General features: G+C 43.7%; 3 protein-coding genes and 1 non-coding gene across 5 annotated transcripts; 3 read left to right on the top strand and 1 right to left on the bottom strand.

Annotated features, from left to right (window-relative positions):
• The first annotated feature begins 612 nt into the window (after positions 1 to 612).
• Positions 613 to 13,164, top strand: LOC6546871. The gene is made up of 5 exons (XM_026980585.1): positions 613 to 1,158; positions 6,893 to 7,003; positions 10,903 to 11,306; positions 11,368 to 12,387; positions 12,464 to 13,164. Exons 2-5 carry the CDS (start codon positions 6,926 to 6,928, stop codon positions 12,837 to 12,839), a joined length of 1,878 nt encoding a protein of 625 aa, XP_026836386.1. The 5' UTR covers positions 613 to 1,158; positions 6,893 to 6,925; the 3' UTR covers positions 12,840 to 13,164.
• Trnat-ugu lies at positions 3,608 to 3,679 on the bottom strand. Its single transcript has one exon. It is a non-coding gene; the product is annotated as a tRNA-Thr (tRNA).
• LOC26526356 (persulfide dioxygenase ETHE1, mitochondrial) lies at positions 9,222 to 10,867 on the top strand. Its single transcript, XM_015157301.2, has 5 exons — positions 9,222 to 9,785; positions 9,848 to 9,992; positions 10,061 to 10,424; positions 10,479 to 10,597; positions 10,654 to 10,867. Exons 1-5 carry the CDS (start codon positions 9,630 to 9,632, stop codon positions 10,707 to 10,709), a joined length of 840 nt encoding a protein of 279 aa, XP_015012787.1. The 5' UTR covers positions 9,222 to 9,629; the 3' UTR covers positions 10,710 to 10,867.
• Positions 13,165 to 13,787: 623 nt separating the features above from the next.
• LOC6546872 (extracellular superoxide dismutase [Cu-Zn]) lies at positions 13,788 to 17,481 on the top strand. Of its 2 annotated transcripts, none has more exons than XM_001976028.2 (6): positions 13,788 to 13,894; positions 15,616 to 15,685; positions 15,743 to 15,970; positions 16,041 to 16,269; positions 16,348 to 16,369; positions 17,133 to 17,481. In XM_001976028.2, exons 2-6 carry the CDS (start codon positions 15,623 to 15,625, stop codon positions 17,242 to 17,244), a joined length of 654 nt encoding a protein of 217 aa, XP_001976064.2. In that variant the 5' UTR covers positions 13,788 to 13,894; positions 15,616 to 15,622; the 3' UTR covers positions 17,245 to 17,481. The 2 variants fall into 2 exon arrangements, with proteins under 2 accessions (XP_001976064.2, XP_026836453.1); XM_026980652.1 differs by having other exon boundaries at positions 16,886 to 17,481.
• The last annotated feature ends 433 nt before the right edge of the window (positions 17,482 to 17,914 follow it).

Below are 17,914 nucleotides of genomic sequence, written 5' to 3'. Positions count from 1 at the left end.
TGCATCACCAGGCAAATGAGCAGTTTAAGATGCGCGCTGCGTCGTTAAATCTCAGATGCAGCGGCGCAGCTGTCAAAATAGCCAAAGACACCCACCGAATAGGAAAAGTCGAGGGAGTGGAGTTCAATGCACTGGAACTCCATTACCGCTACCCATTTTACCCATTGCGATCACAGCGCCTCGGTCACATCAACTATAACCCAATAAATCCCAATCCGAGAGGACCAGTGCACTTCGCGAGTACTCGCTCTGCGCTCAGTTCTACAACAGCACTCTCTCACTCGCTCAGCCACCACCAGCTCTGCACACCTAGCTCTTTATAAGCTAAAATGGTACGTATGATATATAAAGGCTCTTCTAATTCTATATTTGTCGAATTAAAAATATTCAAATTATATTATTTTTAATCAAGCCAACTAACAGTATTTCAATTTAAATATCACTTTAAATTTTCTTACTCAGTATTACTTATCAGTATTTCAGTATTTCCAGTCCAGCTTAGCTATTTAGCTATTATTTACTACCAAATCCGCTCAGCACCGACAAAGCAGAGAGGGTGCAGTGCTGAGAGCCGGAGAGCGGGAAGCCCAGAGAGCGGCTTCATGTAATGCACGTCTGCCGCTAAAGTCACGATGTTCAGACTTCATCCAACCGTCGACGCGATCGGATGTGCGCGCACTCTCTGTGTAATCCGAAGCCGATTTTGTGATTAGCCCTCTGCGCCTGCGTGGTGAATTCGTGGACCTTCTTCAATCAACCTGAACCCGAGTGAATTTGTGCGTTTTGTTTACTTGTTTACCTGGCCCATTTGAAAATAAATTTCCTGTATCCTGCATAAACAAAGGAAATGCACGGAGGAAATAGCATGAATAATTAAGTCGCTGCAAACGGAAATAATTAACAAAAAAATTAAAACTAAATGTGCCGATCGCGATTTAGCAACGGTTTCGATGCGGTTTCAAACACAATCGGTTTAAGCATTGACATCATTGATTTGTGTCCCAAGTGTAAATAATTCGCACAATACAATACACCAAATTGAGGCTTCCCTCCCTCCGCAAAACCAAACCAATCAAATGCAATGAAATGAAATGTTGCCATTGTTCAGAGTTATTGGTTGACTTTTAACTGGAATCCGTACTCTACGCTGGTAAGCTGGTAAGTCGTTTTCATCGCCCATAACAATGGCTTCAAATGAAGAGCGAAAATCACTTGCGGAAAGCGAAAGGTTAAGCAGCGTTCAATTGTTGCATTCTAAATACAGTGCGGCCTCTTTAGAGCAAACGGGGTCGTCGCAGACAAAATAATAATGATGATGGGGCAATTTATCTCTTGTTTGGCTCCCCAGAAGGCCGCTCCCCATCTTTACTTGGAATTTGTCTTGCATAATCCCCCTGACAATCGATTCTGATATTTGAATAAGGTGGAAATTCCAAACTCTTGTATAACTCTTTTCCTATCATAACAAGAGCGGCGGGGAAAATTGAAGCCTCGAAAATAAATTAGTCAGCTAGCCGTCTATTAAAACGCGATTTGTTTTGTTGATGAGGCGCAGATAAGGCAGTAAATAGCATGTTATTTTTGCTCATTATGCCACAACCAAGTTCAAAGTCTCGTAGAATACTGAAAAATTAGGTTCGAATTTCTAATGGAATTCCTGCAAGCAGCCACAATCAATCAGTCAAATATGACTCGATCTCTGGCCACACATATAATTACGTCTGAGAATTTTGCGGTTGAATCACAATCTGCGATTCTAATACGTTGTACAGACCCCTTCGAATCGTGGCTTAAATGCAGTGGCAGGTTCTGTCTCGGCTGGTATCTCTGTCCGAACATCACCCATCTCGCTTTTGTCATTAATTTTAATTAGATATTTCCTTTTGGGAGTCACTGGCTGCATTTGAATAACAATTGATTGGGCTCTCTAGCCGAAATGTATTCTCCGTCCGCTTCCATTTCTTCATTGAAATGCCAAACCCTTTATCGGCAGGATGTCTTTGGGGTCTCTAGAGTGTCATTTACATATCTTCGGATTCTTTTGGCTGTTCGTCTGTGAGTTTTGTCTGTTTCTCGATTTTTTCAATGCTAACAACCTAATCAGAGTTTGTTTTTTTGGTATTTGTTGGATATGGTAATTTTCGAATGACTGTATCTTATTTTTATGTGGGCTTCATGTCGTGATTTCTCGACCATGTGTGGACTGAGGTGCATCAACGCATTTGTGCTGACTTTTGTTTCGTCTTCTGCGCTCATTAAGTGGGAATAGAAAGCAGAGATTTGGCTAGATTACTTTGCATACTTTGCATACATCGTCGACCTGTGATTGTTGACTATTCGGGGTAACTGTTTCGGTTGCGGTTTTCACTTTCATTCAAAGAGGCGCTGTAACAATTAAAACGAGAGCTGCACATCTCAATCTGCTCAAAATGAACCAAGGCAAAACTATCGGCATCGATTTCGCTTTCGTTTCGATCGTATTTCCGATCGTCTGACCAGGGCAATTTGCACTTTCTTGTAGCGCCTAATCGAAGGCCCACTTTCTAGAATTGATTTGCATAAGTGATTTGTCCAGTGCGGAGACTTTCGCGACCCCAATCTGCATCTCGATCTTAAGACAGATGGCGTTCTAACTGTTAACGATAAACACACACTTTGTGGAAAAAATGTGCCCGAGAATAATTGCCCACTGAAAATGATGGGCAATTATCAGCTGGAATGGCAACAGCTGCACAGCACACAAGCCTGTACAGTGATCACTCCGCAGGCAAACAATGGAAATCTATCAGTTTTGGTGGTGAACTTGGGGTCACTTGCTAATTATCAAACAAAAGTCTACGTCATTCGTAATTGATATATCAGTTGAAAAATATTTTTAAAATACTTTCTTATTAAAGTGATCTGATTTTCGAATAATAGAATTATAAAGCGTGAAATCAATTTATTAGGAAAAGAACAAAGCCTTTTTCCCCGTCTATGATATAATAAAACGTTGATTAGAACTGCTTGCCAAATAAACAAAGCAACGACCTTTTCTTCAGAAGTCTCTCAAAGTAGAAAGATAAACAGAAAGATATAAACCCCAAAACCAAGAAATTTCCATATTTATGTCAAGTCCATTAAGCATATTCTTAGCCAGTTGTCGTGCCATCTCAGCCCGGTCTGGATCACTGGGTTGGCCATGTACTGAGCAGCCTCCGAGGCGATTATAATTATCAATGTCGGGGCTGCGCTTGTGACACTACTTTGCACACATAATAATGCCCGACCAGCCAGGCCAATTGTCAAGCTGGGCTAATTTGTGTTAGTGCCAAGAGAAATATTTCAGCTCGTAAATAACCCGAACAGACAAGCTGCAGGTGTTGGGAAACTACAAACTGAGCAGGGTTAAGGTTTTTATAGCAAAGCCACGTTGTTTATAAATAACAAAAACAAACCTTATTTGGCTGCAGGCCCGCGGCGCAAATATTTATTCATAAATGTAATTAAAACGCCAAAATGATACCGAAACTGAACTAAGTTAATTTTGGTAATTATTTCAACCTTGCCGTACGACATACTCGAATATGAAAAGAAAATAAAAATAAAAAAAGTTAATCTCGTACAATGCCTCCTGTGAGGATTGAACTCACGACCCCTGGTTTACAAGACCAGTGCTCTGCCACTGAGCTAAAGAGGCTCTGTTAAGATGGGGGCCAAAGCGCAATAGGGCATACCGCAGTCAGAACGCTTCTAACAGCTGGAAAAGATAACAGTGGTCGTATCTGCTAGTTTTAACAGCGCACAAGCCACTGGCTTTTTCCCATTTGCATTAAGCCAGGCGTAACAGCCAGAGCTTCGAATCAAGTTATTACGCTTATATATAAACAACTATATATATTAGAACCAGGTGTCATCTCCATTTAAGTAATTGAGCAAAATGTGTTTGGATTGTTCCAAGGAATTGTGGGCGCGCACTGAGCTCATCTCGCAACAATTTTGTAGGCGCGCTTGGAAGAGAAATAATAGTAAGCAAGTAACAGCAGAGGGGCGGGGCCAGGTAACGCCCCCCGTGAGATAGACAGAAATTTGATTTGATTTTCAAGCCATTGAATTTACATAAAATCCAGCATTCGGTGTGTGGGCTGAAGACTTTAGCATACGCGCAACAAACTGTCGACATTCGAACGGAATGCATTTGATATATGGCTAATTGAAGATCCGAGATCGAGATCTCTGCTGATTGGAATTTATAGCAAGCGAAATTCCCGTTTGAATTCGAGTTAGATACCCTGGATCCCCCGGGACCTTGGTGACATCAATATCATTCACTGCCGCAGAGAAATGATCAAAAGCTGAATAAACTTGTCACCATTTCGCTGCTTTTTGGGTCATTTTGTGTGAGATGCCCCGGCTGGACCGGAAAAATCGCCTCTGAACAAGTTTCACTTGCCAGATGAAACAAAAAAAAAGAAAAACCACTGGACATCGTTCCACTTGCGTGGCCATCAGCATTGAAAATGCAATTTGCAAGTTGAATTTAGGAGTAACAGTAATACCACAATTCGCAGCTAGTTCTTGAGTGCTAAACATTGTTGCGCTACCTTGAGTCAAATTGCTTCATAAGCTCGGCTTTTTGTCAGTTTCACTCCTCTAGAAGTAAGCAGAACTTGGCTGAAACGCCGGAAACACGCTCAACATAAATGAAGTCCAAATGGAAATGATTACAGGGCCCAACTCTGTGCTTTGGCTTATAGAGATGGTAGCGTGAGTGCTTAACTAACTTGAAGAGATTTGGTAAAACCGCAAGTTATTTCGAAACTATATTGTGAATATGTGTACCAAATATGCGGTCTTTCAAAGTGGCTTGAAGTGGAGTAGCGAAATGAAAACTAAACATTTGGGTAACATGGTTTTGGCATTCCCCTTGGCGCTTAAAGCTATTTTTAATTGGCTTCACTTGCAAAAGTGTATCACTTGATGTAGCTGACAAACACAAAGACTCAAAATTTGTTTAATTATATAGGTTTCGAAGCCGTGCGCCCCTCACGTAACCCTCCCTAATAACTTGATTACGGAGTACGAGTACTTGTTCTTGGTCTGGTTGCGCCTCAGCGGTTTCAGCGCCCACATGCTGAAGCCCCGAGCCTGGGAAGCACCTGAGCAAGAAGCCAGGGTCTTTGGGTCTCGATGCACTTGCTCTCGTTCCTATTAAATGTAAAGACAGACAGAGGGGACAGAGGAACCCTTCTGAGCTGGGCACGCAAATTGAAGAATAATAATTACATGCATATAAGTCGGCATAAGTCGGCTGTCTCATACGAGTATGTATACGTATGGTTAAGTATGCTGAAGAGGGTATAGTTGAACGATCTTCACGGTTGACAGACTTTTCCCACAGCCAATTGAGAATTGTAACTGACACTGGTGCAATTGGGCGGATGGCAGATGCTTTGTAGATTCCTGATTCCTGACAGATACTTTTCCCTAGTTCACCATAATTTCAGCTCATTAGCAAAGCGTTCTAACAAAGTACAATCAGCCAGAGAAGATAGATACAAATCCAGTCGCTAATGTGCGAGTACTCGACGGAGTTCCCATTCAAAGCTGCCTAAGCAGCTCTTCCCGCTCCGTCATTTCACAATTAAGCATTAAAGCGAAATTAGATTAATGGTAGGCCCACATTGGGCAAGGTAACCTAACCCAAAACATAGGTGCCCCCTTGGGGCATCACCTATTTCCTGCTCCAACACGCAAGCCGAGAGATAGGCCCCAAAAGGTGGGGCCTGGCGGAATGTAGATGGAGTTCTTAGCTAAATTTTGTAGAACGCTGCTCGCGGCAACATGATCATTATTCTCCTAGACTAATGATTTGGCTAACTTATCTCGAAGACAAAGGCGCAAGCCCAGGCCCAGAGCTAAATAGTACAATGTCAAATAGATGCTGGAGATATGGGCTCCAAACAGAGGAAGCTGTTCTTTGGGCACTACATTAATTAGTAATGGTACCGAAAAGTGCACAACTTCCCTAAGCTGAAAGAAAATGATTGTGTAAGCCTATATTAACAATCGTAACTTTAACATGTTCTCATAGAGTTCACATCGAAAGATCGTCTTTAGTCTTGGCAGCCCATTGGTAATGGATGGAAAATCTATAACTAAGCACTGGGAACTGATTTTCCATAGAACTCAGTTCTCTTTTAGGGCTCAATAAAAAGCCAGCTAACGGTACGAGTTTGGGCCTTTAGCCCTGTGAGATACATTTTGTATGTCACATGTATCTATGACAATTACAGTATGAATGAAGGGCTTTGTCTTCGAGAGCCGCCAAAGGCAAAAAAGGCAAACAAGTGAAAAGCCAGAAAAGAGGGAAATGAGCAGTCTCCGTTGTCTTTGCCGGCACATTAAGTAATGTGATCTATGCAACCTCATCCGCAAGATACAATCGCAATCGCAATCGTGAGTGTGTATCTTGCGGCTGTGCAGATCTGCATATCGAATGCATTTCTTTGTTGCTCCCCTCAACCACCGAAAGTGCGTTGTCTTTTTTTACCCCTTTTTTTGTAACCATCTCATTTGCATGTGAGCCGCATTTCTTTTGCCGCCATATGAATGATGAAATGGGAACTGGAAGGAGGTTCTGGGTGCCATCGGCTTATTAAAGCCTCTTCAGCAAATGGCAAATGTAACGTGCCAAAGTTGTTAAAAGCGACGAACCGAAAATTGCAACCCAATTGTTTTAACCTCGCCAAGCGGAACGCGAAATTAAAGTGACTTGGAGTGACTTCAGTCTAGGACTGAATTGTGGGGCTGTCCAGCTGCTGGCGATGGGTTCACAGTTCACCCTTACACATATATCATTTCCAACTTGAGGTTGCATCTTAAAGTCTGTGTATCTTTTACTTCGTTTCAGAGCTGTAAGCAAAGACCAAGAGGCTTTTCCATCATGGACACCGGAAGTGTGGTTAGTGAACCGATTTCCGCGCATCATCGCGCCTTCGCCAAACAGAAGTCCGCCTCCATGGTAAGTTCCCTCGAAAAAAGAGCAGAAAAAGAGCTTATGCACCCATATTGTATATTGTATAAGACCTAACATAATTAATGCAACATCCATTGGCTGCGAGCCGCCTGCCCCGCCCTCCTTTTGTCTGATTCCATTATGTAAGTGCGCGAATGCTATCTACGCTAATTAGATATTGACACGCACAGGCCAACAAGCATCGGGCATTAGCCAAAAGCTGCAGCACTCAGCCCAGATACTTTGCATCGCTACACGCTAGAAAGTTGTCGAAAACGAAATTCGCAAATGGGCAAACATAAATCGCAGATACAAGCAGGCGAAACAAAGTAAATAACTTGAGCCGAGGATTTGCTACTTTTTTTATACTCTTAAGCTAAGAGCAGGGTTTAAAGTATACAGGTGATTATTAATTTATTGCCCACTCTTTAATAGTCATTATAACTACTACAGTTGCAATTCCATTGAATCCACACCCGGGCTTTAATCCAAATAAATGCATATTAATAAGGCGTTGAAAACAGCATAAAACATGAACAGGAGTTCAAAACAAATTACGACAATTAAGTGCAAATCCATTTGAATGCATTTTTAAGCAACACTTTCACGCAGCCCACAATGCAGAGTCACTCAAGCCAATGCATTCAAGCGATTGGTAGTTCGAGTATCTAAAGATTTAGAGATATTATGTGTGAAATATTGCATCGCCAGGCTGGGTTTGTTTTGTATGGGGAAGTGAGTGGAATTGGTAAGTGTGAGAAAAGAGAAATTACAATTCAATAGACTCGCAGAATTCCACGTGTTCGTTGAATTTCCTATTTGCGGACATAATGCAATGTGGACTAACTTTTGCACATTTTTTCGACGATGAAGAAAGTCACTGCCTAGCCAAAAGTAAAATGCGATGGAAATGAGGTGCTTATGACCCCGCTAATCTCTAACATTCGGCCATTTGAACCTCCTCGCTAAGCCTTTGTGACTGCAGAAATAAAAATATTTTTTAGATCCACACATGATGGCTGCTTGGCAAATTAGTTGAAAGAAGTTAGACGCCACAATGCGACTTTCACTCGCAGCGAAATGATTGAAAGGCAAAGTGAGTGACGCATTCGTTTTGTTTGGGCTACAAATCAGCATCGGTGCGAATCATTAAATGACAGGTGTTTGGTCATGTTTCTCTTTTTTCGGGGGAGGCGCATCAATGGTAATAACAGCTATAAATAGTTCCAGTAAATTGGCCATAACCAAAAGGCTGAACAAATAGCTCCCAGCGAATGTGAAGTAATCACAGGCAGAGCGAAACGAAATCGATATCTTTTCTTTTCCCTATACAAAGACCCTATGAAATCCGCACCCTTCTCCTTTCGCCAGATTTCCTTACCTCACCATGTACGGTCAATTAATTCCTTCCACAAAATTACACCAATTACTCAACGGCAGTGCCGAAAAGATTGGCAGCCTGAGCTGTTAATGAATGCAATACAACTCGTAAGATATGCAAATTTATTTATGATCTGCGAGAAAAGTCAAGAAATTCACAACGAAATCCGGCGGTCGAAGAATTTCTCACGTTCGCCCCGAGTAGTGGACAATGTCCGGTCTGGAATGATTTCCCTCTTCACTAATTTAAAAAAAATGTTCTCAACAACTGCAACTTCCTTGAGGCGGTGCAGGATTTCTAGGGGTTGTTGCCAAAGGGGTGCAAGGAGCCTGAAGTGCGATAAGAAGGTGGTAGTTGCAGTTTCTAAGAGCTCACAAGTAAATGCAGCTGAGACACGGCTTTGTAACGGCTTTTGGCTGTAAGCACACAAGAGTGTACTTCCAGATCTTTAGAAAATATTAAAATGTTGCCAAATGCAACCCCACAGGGTTTCCTATGCAAACAATTATAATAACATAACATAACATGTTATTATAACATATAATGTGCAGAAGTCCAATGGAAAAATCCTTTAAAAAGCACTAACACTACACCAAACGGGTCCAAGTCAGCTGATTTAATGAAAAGGAATACAAAAGCGGTCATGCAACTATCGGATATAGTAATCTGATAATAATTAGAGTGCACCTACAAAGTAATCCCCATACCAATGACATCTGAAAGGTTTCGATATAAACACCCATATTGACATTGAAACACTTATTTTGCTAATCACGTAGTGGCGACGAAAAGCTTTTGCTACGTCAAAGCAACAGGTTCCCCAAAAGCTTATAGACGAAGCTTGCCCCAACACACCCTAATTCAACTCAGTTGAACTCAACACTTCAGCTGATGTGCCGTGATGTTTTCATTTTTCTGTGTTCTCCAAACTTTGTTTATTACCGTGTAAATTGCACCGCATACTCTATTATTTGTATATACAAATGCCATTTCGCGAGTGATATGCTTACCTCTGAACAAGTGTAAACTATGTGATAATCGAAAGACTGTAATCGCAACGAAAAAGTGCTCAATCAGTAATTTATGAAAGTAGGAACTTTATCAGGTGCCATAAGCCAGCTCTATAGTGATCAACTAAAAATAAGAAAGTGCAAACAACAAATTCCGAGTACCGCGTTCAAGGGGTAAACAGAAATCCACACGAAGTGAAGCAACAGATACGAACCCCAAACAGAGAAATACGAGTCCACAATGAGAATAGTTGGATCCAGTATGCTGTCAGCCCTCCAGCGGCTCTCAACGATCAAACCCCCCACCTTGGTCAGTAACATCCGATCTCTGAGCTCTTTCGGAACCATGAGCCTGCCGGAACGCCAGCCCTTTTCTCCGGACTTCTTCTTCCGTCAAGTACGTAAGCGGATGGACTACCTTGCAATATTCTAGTGAGACTTTTACAAGCCTTCATTCAGCTTTTCGATGGGGAAAGCAGCACCTATAGTTACCTTCTGGCGGATCTGAAGAATGGGCAGGCCGTGATCATTGATCCCGTGCTGGAGCAGGCGAAACGAGATGCCCAGTTGGTCAAGGATCTGGGCTTTCAGTTGAAGTATGCCAGTAAGTCAGCGAGATCCCATTGGATAATCATTTCACCATGGCACTACAGTATTTCCCCATTCCCCAAGTCAACACCCACATGCATGCGGATCACATAACGGGCAGTGGTTGGTTGAGGAAGTTAACTGGTTGTCAATCTGTGATTGCTGCCGCCAGTGGAGCCAAGGCGGATCGTCACCTGCAGGAGGGGGATCGCATAGATTTCGGCACGCATGTGATTGATGTCCTGGCCACTCCGGGGCACACAAATGGCTGCATGAGCTATGTGATCAAGGATCAGGGTTGTGTCTTCACCGGAGACACTCTGCTGATCCGAGGCTGTGGACGCACCGACTTCCAGGAAGGCTGCCCACGTAATCTCTACGAGAATGTGCACAGCAAGATCTTCACTCTACCGGAGAACTTCCGCATATATCCGGCTCACGACTACAAGTGAGTGGGATCTAGAAAGCTATGGGATATATATCTAATGGCGGTCGTTTCCAGGGGTCAAATGGAAAGCAGTGTGTGGGAGGAGAAGCGGTATAACCCCAGACTGACCAAGGATATTGATGAGTTTGTCAAAATCATGGAGAACCTGAACTTACCATATCCCAAGAAAATAGGTGGGGATCTGCATATACTGAGTACTACATCTTATACTGAGTTTAATGTCTTTTAGATGCCTCGCTGCCCGCCAATCGGGAGTGCGGAGTTTACGATATACCCAAGGAATAAACGCCACCCCAGAAAGCACTATATACGCAGCTTGTATAATAATGTTTCAAAGCGATTTGTAATCTTTTAAATAAATAATCATAAAAAGCTTATCACGATCAAGTCAAGACAACCTTACTTTACTCCCTGACTTCATTGCTTAATAAGATAAACGTAAAAGACTCACTTTTTTGTTCGCCTTCTTTTGTTGCAGACCATTCTCAATCCGAAGGGTTGTGGCAGTGCCGTCAAGTACAGTCTGCACTCGACTGCAGAGACGAACCAGGAGACAGCCAGTAACACCACCACCTCTACCCATTGTTCCACCACCGGAAGAAGGCGCAAGGGTGGCTCCCTGGGCGGTACGCTCTCCTCGCGATCCACGCGCAGCGAATCCAAGGAGCTGCGATCGGCTCTTCAGGACCGGGAGGCTGTCATCCAGAATCTGCGTATCCAACTGTGTCTGGGCAAGCTGCCACGTCCCACGGGACCACCGCTGGATGAGTCCGAGAAGCCGGCGGCTGAGCAAAAACTAAACCGACTGAAGACGGAGGCGGAGAATAAGCGAATTAAGATCAAGAACCTGAAGAGTGCCCTGGAGAAGCTGGACATCACAGAGTGAGTAGAATGCTTCCATATTTACATTGATGATTAAATACTAACTTTATGCCGTCCACAGCAATATAGACATCCGCATCCGTCAAGCCGAATTGGAATACGCACTGGGCAGAGAAGAACTCCAGATGCTCTCGATTGTGGAGGAGGCTCGTGCTTTGCAGGCACGTCTGGAAAAGTCCAAGCCCGAGGCCCAGACCCTCTACAACATCATCAGCTCTGGAGTCTCCCTGAGTCTGCACGCCGTGCATGCCACCTCTGGAAGATGGGCAGCTCAGCAGAGGACAGACCAGCCGGGTTTCTACGTGGAATGGGCTTTAGAGGGCGATGGCTTGTACAAGGGCGATCGCATTTTGGAGATTAACGGACGACTGGTCACCGGGAAATCCAAGGAAGAGCTGCAGAAGCAAGTTGGAAACTCCGGCAAGTGTCAGATGGTGGTACTGCGCAAGAAGTCCGTACCTATACCACAAAAGCAACTCGACCAGGAGAAGGAGAACAACATGCGGCTGCAGCATCGCATTTCGTACCTGGAAGAGCAGGTGCGCGAGCTTCAGACAGTCAAGGAGCATCATCCATCGCAACAGCAGCAGCAGCAGCAACAGCAGCAACAGCAAAATCCACAGCAGATAGCCTCCAATCAATCGCAGCATGTAACCAGCATCAGCATATCATCGCCCCCATCAACACCGCCCGAGAAACCGCTGATCTTCCAGCGCGGAAACTATATAACCACTTTGGTGGGTGGCAAACCCATCGAGCTGATGGGTGAGGACATGGCCACCGCACAAACTCCGCTAGGACATGTGACCAAGACCCTGATTAAGGAGAATACCCATATCGATTTGAGAGATCGTCTGTCGCACATGTACTCCATGCCCTCCAAGTCGCTGTCCGCCTCGAAGATCTCGATTAACAGCGATTCCGCCTATATGCAGCACCATCGGCGTGAGAAGGACCGTCATCGGGATCGCCAGCACCGGGAGCGCCCCAGAGATCCTCTCCAGCAACAGCAGCAGCTGCATCGCGAACATCTCATGAGCACGCACGCACGCAGCGTCGAGCACCTGAACCATTACAATGGGTAGGTTCCAGCCATGCCGATGTCCATCTAATCTACGATTACTAGCTAATCTCCTCCATCTTCTCTGCCATTCCAGACTGGATCGTCGCCGTGACACGCCCCGGCAAAGTGAGTCGAACGCACTTAAAGCCCGCCTGCCCTGCGATATGAGGAGTGTAAAATCCCTGGATTTCGATAGCGAAAACGAATCGAAGCCGGCGACTGAGGCGCGTACCACTAGACCCACTCCTCCCAAGAAACCCCTCCGATTGTCGCTGCAACGAGCCCAAAGTCTGCAGACCGTAGAGCTGCACCCCTGTGCGGATATCGAACGAAAGCGGCCCATGAAGAGGGTCCACCACAACAACAACCACAAGGGTGGAGGATCGCCGACGGTTGAGGGCCAGACCATGCTCATCGAGAACTGCAGTCCCATGCACACGGCTTCGCTGGGCAGGCACAAGCTCATCTAGAAACCGGAACCCAAACCAACCAAAACTAATTGTTAATCGAAGTAGCTTAATCATCGACCGATCCTAACCGGCGGTTGAACCCGAAAACAGGCGGACATGTGCAAAATTACATTAGGCAATATAATCTTAATCGGCTCCCAAGTGGAAAGTTTCTTATTATGAAGTAGCAGTAGTACTTACCTTGTATATCTATAAGTAGGGCTTGGCTATCATCCTTTAGTATTGAGAAAAGAATAGTTAAGCGTTTTTGTATGATGATTTTATTAGCACAATTTACCAATGTGAATACACAAATATTTTCACCTGATTAAATGTGTCACTTACTTGAAAAATTGGATCTTGGCCTGCTATAAATGACAAATTCCTGAATATCTATAGTTTAAACAAGCCAATTTACAAATGGTATTTGTATGGCGTTGCATACCAATGCAATCTCACTGCAAAAGAATTTTCGACATAATAGTAGTAACTCTTCAAATTTGCTTATATCGGGAAAGTCAGTCAATATTTAGAACCTCTACTGTGGGCACATATTTTATGGCGCTACAGTGATAAGGTATTCAAATGAAAAGCACGTTAGCGTGTTCCAGCTGCGCTTTTAATTTAGTACGCTTAAAGAATTACCTAATAGCTATAATTTGGATATAATTAATATTAATTATAAAAGCAGCAAATTGGGCAATGGATATATCATCAGGTCTGTACAGGTGAATCTGATCTAACTGCAGTTGATAAAGACTCAGCGAGAGAGATAGAGAGGCGAAGAGAGAGGTAAGCTCGCGATAAACCGGAGAGCGATTCTCTCTCGCCCACGCGATCGTGCTGACCACCCACTGCAATGCCATCCGCTCCACCTGGTGGCGCTCTCGATTCATCATTTTCCGGTGCTCGCTCTCCACGAATCTGCCAGCAATGTTCTCTCAGCGAGTTGATTTGCGATGGCAATGCCAGGTGCTCAAAACAGTTTCGTCGCAGTTCTCCAACGGTACAGAGGTGCAATCGCTTAATACTCGCAAAAACAATCAGTACCCAATTATTAAATAGTTGCTAACAAGGTGAGTTTGCAACGGACGCGAAAAAAAGAAGATCAAGGGCTAGAAATCGAGAATATTGGGTGAAGGTTAAGCTGAAGTTACATTTAATTGCAATAATTGTACGGTTTCATTATTCCTTGGTTTGCTTACACCTTAGAACAAGATTTAGATATATTACCCACAATGGCGTATTACCAAAAAAACCAGTTACCGCAAAAACGCAGTTTACTTCACTGAATTTTGATTTTCTCATTCGCTGTCCGCTTGCCCTTGACTGGGTTAAGGTAACCAGTTATTAATCCCGAGGAATGAGTGGGCAAAATGCACTCCAGACCATATAATACATATCCATTACAATCCACAATCCACACATGCCACAGCTTAAAACTTCGCTGAAATTCCAATTCTTTACCGTGAACAGATGGTTGAACAAGTGTTTACGATATTCTATCTCTCGATATATGGAAATTATGTATTGTTCTTATCTCAAAACTGCATAGCTTCTTCGTTTAAATTAGACGCGAAGTCACTGTGTGGGAAATCAAGTAATCTTTGCTACATTGTTTGCAAATTCATGAAGAGTCCTATGACTTACAGATTTTATTCAGATAAGCATATCGTTAGCATATCGTTTCTACGTAACTCCCAAACTGAGTTATTATTTTCAAATCCATCATATTCAATCAGCAAGCACAAGCTCTAATAACCTCATTTGATGGACAGCAGTGGCTATTAGTTGCAATTTGTGACCCATTTCGTGACAGTTTGAAGCGGAATAAGTAAATAGCTAGCAAAAAAGATTAAAATATTTATCGGTAATGACAATAGCATTTTTAGTACCTCAAATTGAGCCAAAAATCAGTCGCTCTTGTCGATTCCAGCGTGAGAATCGTAAATTATGGGACCGGGTTCAAGTGCAGATAAGGATATGTGTAGAGCAGGTACTGACCGCGTTTGAAGATCGTGCCAGATCGCCAGCATATCGCAGACACATCGATAAGGTCCTAAGGAAACCGGATCCATAAACCAATAGTGCCCGATAAAGTATGACACCCATCCAACTCATTCATGGGACTTTGGAAGCGAAGTGCGTACGAAAAAGAGATTGTTGATTGACCTTCCCGCAGCCACACTTAACCCTGTGAAAAAGGCTGTTTGCATTTAGTTTCGTTTGGGTATCGCTCAGTAGTCACACACATAAATAATACCCGTTCGCACATCATATATGACCCACAAATCGTTTCATAAATTGAGGCTAGGCGCTTCAATTCCGCACACAACTGTCCGGCTTAATGGAATCAAGAGAACGTACACCTGATGACGTCCAAGCCAGAGATGGGCTTGAATTCAAGTGCCAGAGATGAACTGGCCTCGCGGAATTTCGGATTATAGGACTTGGCCCCTCTCACATAGAAGGCATTTCGAAAAATAGTTCCCGAAACCGAAACAATTTCATTTAAAAGCATTTACAACTTCAGTAAAAACCATGACATAAACGTTTGAAAGACGCTTTTAATATTGAAGCCCTATATATTTTGAACATTTACAGGATCTCAGTATTTACCGAATGGGAGTATAATTTAGTTCGTTTTTAGCTATGTCCAATAGATCATCCCCGCTGGCATTTTCTAAGCTTGTGGCACTCAATTTAATAAAAACTATTTATTTATAGCCATTCAAACATTTCAGCCCCTGCTAACTGAGTCGTACACGTGTCTAATTTAACTATGATTTCGTTGCAGTTCAAAAATGCTGCAATATCTCGTTGTTAGCCTGGCACTTTGCGCCACAATTTGCTCTGCTGCGCAGACGGTAAGATATAATATCTCGATAGCTTGAAAAGCTTATAATCATGCACTCACTTTGCAGCGTAATATGCCCATACAAGCCATTGCCTATCTGACCGGACCCGTGCAATCGGATAATACCCAGGTCAAGGGCAACGTGACCTTCACGCAGAACGACTGTGGCCAGAATGTCCATGTGCGCGTCCAGCTGGAGGGATTGAAGGAGGGCAAGCACGGCTTCCACATCCACGAGAAGGGGGATCTGACCAACGGATGCCTCAGCATGGGTGGTCACTATAATCCCGACAAGGTAGGTGCCGGCTCCATCAAAACTATATGGTATATAATTATAAGTCGCTAATATAACTTGCATGTTTCAGGTGGATCACGGTGGCCCCGACCACGAGGTGCGTCATGTTGGCGATATGGGCAACCTGGAGGCCAACTCCTCGGGCATCATCGACGTCACATACACGGATCCGGTGATCACCCTAACTGGCAAGCAGGCGATCATTGGCAGGGGAGTTGTGGTCCACGAACTGGAGGATGATCTCGGCCTGGGCAATCACACGGACTCCAAGAAGACCGGCAATGCTGGCGGCCGCATTGGTAAGTAGTCTGGCCCAAACAGTACCAATGAATGATCGCAAATATAATGATGTTGATTTGTTTTGAACTTTCTTTCAGCCTGCGGTGTTATTGGCATCAAGTAAATATCCCTTCCAATGTGTCAGCCCAATCAATATGCTGCTCGAATACTTTATGTGTAGTTGTGTAACTCGTGGCCCAGTAACTAATGAAATGTTTACCCAGTTTTCCTAGTTTTCCCAGTTTTCCCACCCACAATCAGTCACCCTCACATGTTTGGCTTACACATTTCCCCCAATTAACTGTCTCAGTTCACTGACTCACTCGATTCCGGCCGTGTGTTTGTGTGTAATAAAATCAACAAAACTTAACCGAAATCTAAGCTAAGCATTTGCATTATATTTACCACTTGTGTTCTACCACCTCATTCATGGCCTAAACAAACTGTCGCGCTTTCCTGGGGTTGCTTGTCTGAGCGGGTAGGTATGACAGGTAGCCTTTTTACCAATCACTTTACTAACATCATTAGCATTAGTGGCCAGCCAAGGGAAGGGTATATTGGAATAACAACAGCCGCTGGAATCGGAAGTTACTGTCCAACCCGGGTTCAATCAAACTCATATTGTATGTTTTCCAGTGGCCCACCTGTACCTGCTCCTGCACCTGCACCTGCACCATCAACACCACGCCATCAACCACTGTACTATGTGCCCCATGGGGAGCCACAAGATCATGTTGTCTATCCACTCCAGCGCTATCCCTTGCCATACCCATACCCATATCCATATCCGCACCCATACCCCTATCCGTATCCGTTGTCGCACCAATTGTATCTGTGAGATCGCGAGACTACACCGTTCGCCTGTTCCACCTTCTAATTGCAGCTCGGATGTGGACGAGTGGCCATGTCGCGATGGTGGCGCCGGCGCCCTGCGCTACTCCTTCTCCATCCTGACCCTCGTCGTGGCCATCTTCTTGGCCCGCAGCCTTGACTAACCCAACACCTGCAACCGGATTGGATCGAATGCATGCATGGGAATGTGGCACGGGATTGTTGGCCATCGTAGTGATCCGCATCCCCACTTACACACTAATCACAACCATTAGTCGCACAACACCACAACAGTAATTATAATACTCCAGCATTATCCACCCAAATAGAGAACTCAAAGCAACTAACTAAGCTACTTGTAAAGTGTTTGAATTGATCGATAATAAAGTTTGTTATTTGTATTTCGGGTGTTTGCAGTTCGTACGTGCTTGGATAGTAACAAATTCGTTAAAAACGCTAACAGGGCAGATAAGGGTTACCTCTAATTTTAAAGAAAGATTAGACAATTTCAATTTGACTGTTGGAAAAGCAAGAATCAAAGTTCATTTCACATCGATATTATATAAACGAAAATACAAATTAAATAACATTTCAATGTGGTATGTTGATTCCTAAGCACATCAAGCTAAATATCCATGTCCCCTGGCTGTTTGCTACCCGAAATAGGTTACCAAATAAATGAACACCTCAACTTGGCCAGGAAACCTATATTTAGAACTCACTTATACTGTGGAAATTCGACAAGGTTCCAGCTCAAACGCCATCAAACCTTTATGGGACATATGACATTCGGTTGCCTTTGATTTCTGAATTCCAGCTTGGAGCCACAATTTG

Source organism: Drosophila erecta, unplaced genomic scaffold (genome assembly GCF_003286155.1).
Source record: "Drosophila erecta strain 14021-0224.00,06,07 unplaced genomic scaffold, DereRS2 tig00000092-arrow-pilon, whole genome shotgun sequence".
Classification (NCBI taxonomy): Eukaryota; Metazoa; Arthropoda; class Insecta; order Diptera; family Drosophilidae; genus Drosophila; species Drosophila erecta.
The sequence above is the reverse complement of the archived record's forward strand: the minus strand, read 5'-3'. Positions and strand labels throughout refer to the sequence as shown.

Coding starts and splice junctions, on each gene's coding strand:
- LOC6546871 (XM_026980585.1), top strand. CDS start 6,926: ATGGACACCGGAAGTGTGGTTAGTGAACCGATTTCCGCGCATCATCGC. Junction 11,307..11,367: donor GAGAAGCTGGACATCACAGA/GTGAGTAGAATG, acceptor TGCCGTCCACAG/CAATATAGACATCCGCATCC. Junction 12,388..12,463: donor CACCTGAACCATTACAATGG/GTAGGTTCCAGC, acceptor CTGCCATTCCAG/ACTGGATCGTCGCCGTGACA.
- LOC26526356 (XM_015157301.2), top strand. CDS start 9,630: ATGAGAATAGTTGGATCCAGTATGCTGTCAGCCCTCCAGCGGCTCTCA. Junction 9,993..10,060: donor CTTTCAGTTGAAGTATGCCA/GTAAGTCAGCGA, acceptor CCATTCCCCAAG/TCAACACCCACATGCATGCG. Junction 10,425..10,478: donor TATCCGGCTCACGACTACAA/GTGAGTGGGATC, acceptor GGTCGTTTCCAG/GGGTCAAATGGAAAGCAGTG.
- LOC6546872 (XM_026980652.1), top strand. CDS start 15,623: ATGCTGCAATATCTCGTTGTTAGCCTGGCACTTTGCGCCACAATTTGC. Junction 15,971..16,040: donor GTCACTATAATCCCGACAAG/GTAGGTGCCGGC, acceptor TGCATGTTTCAG/GTGGATCACGGTGGCCCCGA. Junction 16,270..16,347: donor CAATGCTGGCGGCCGCATTG/GTAAGTAGTCTG, acceptor ACTTTCTTTCAG/CCTGCGGTGTTATTGGCATC.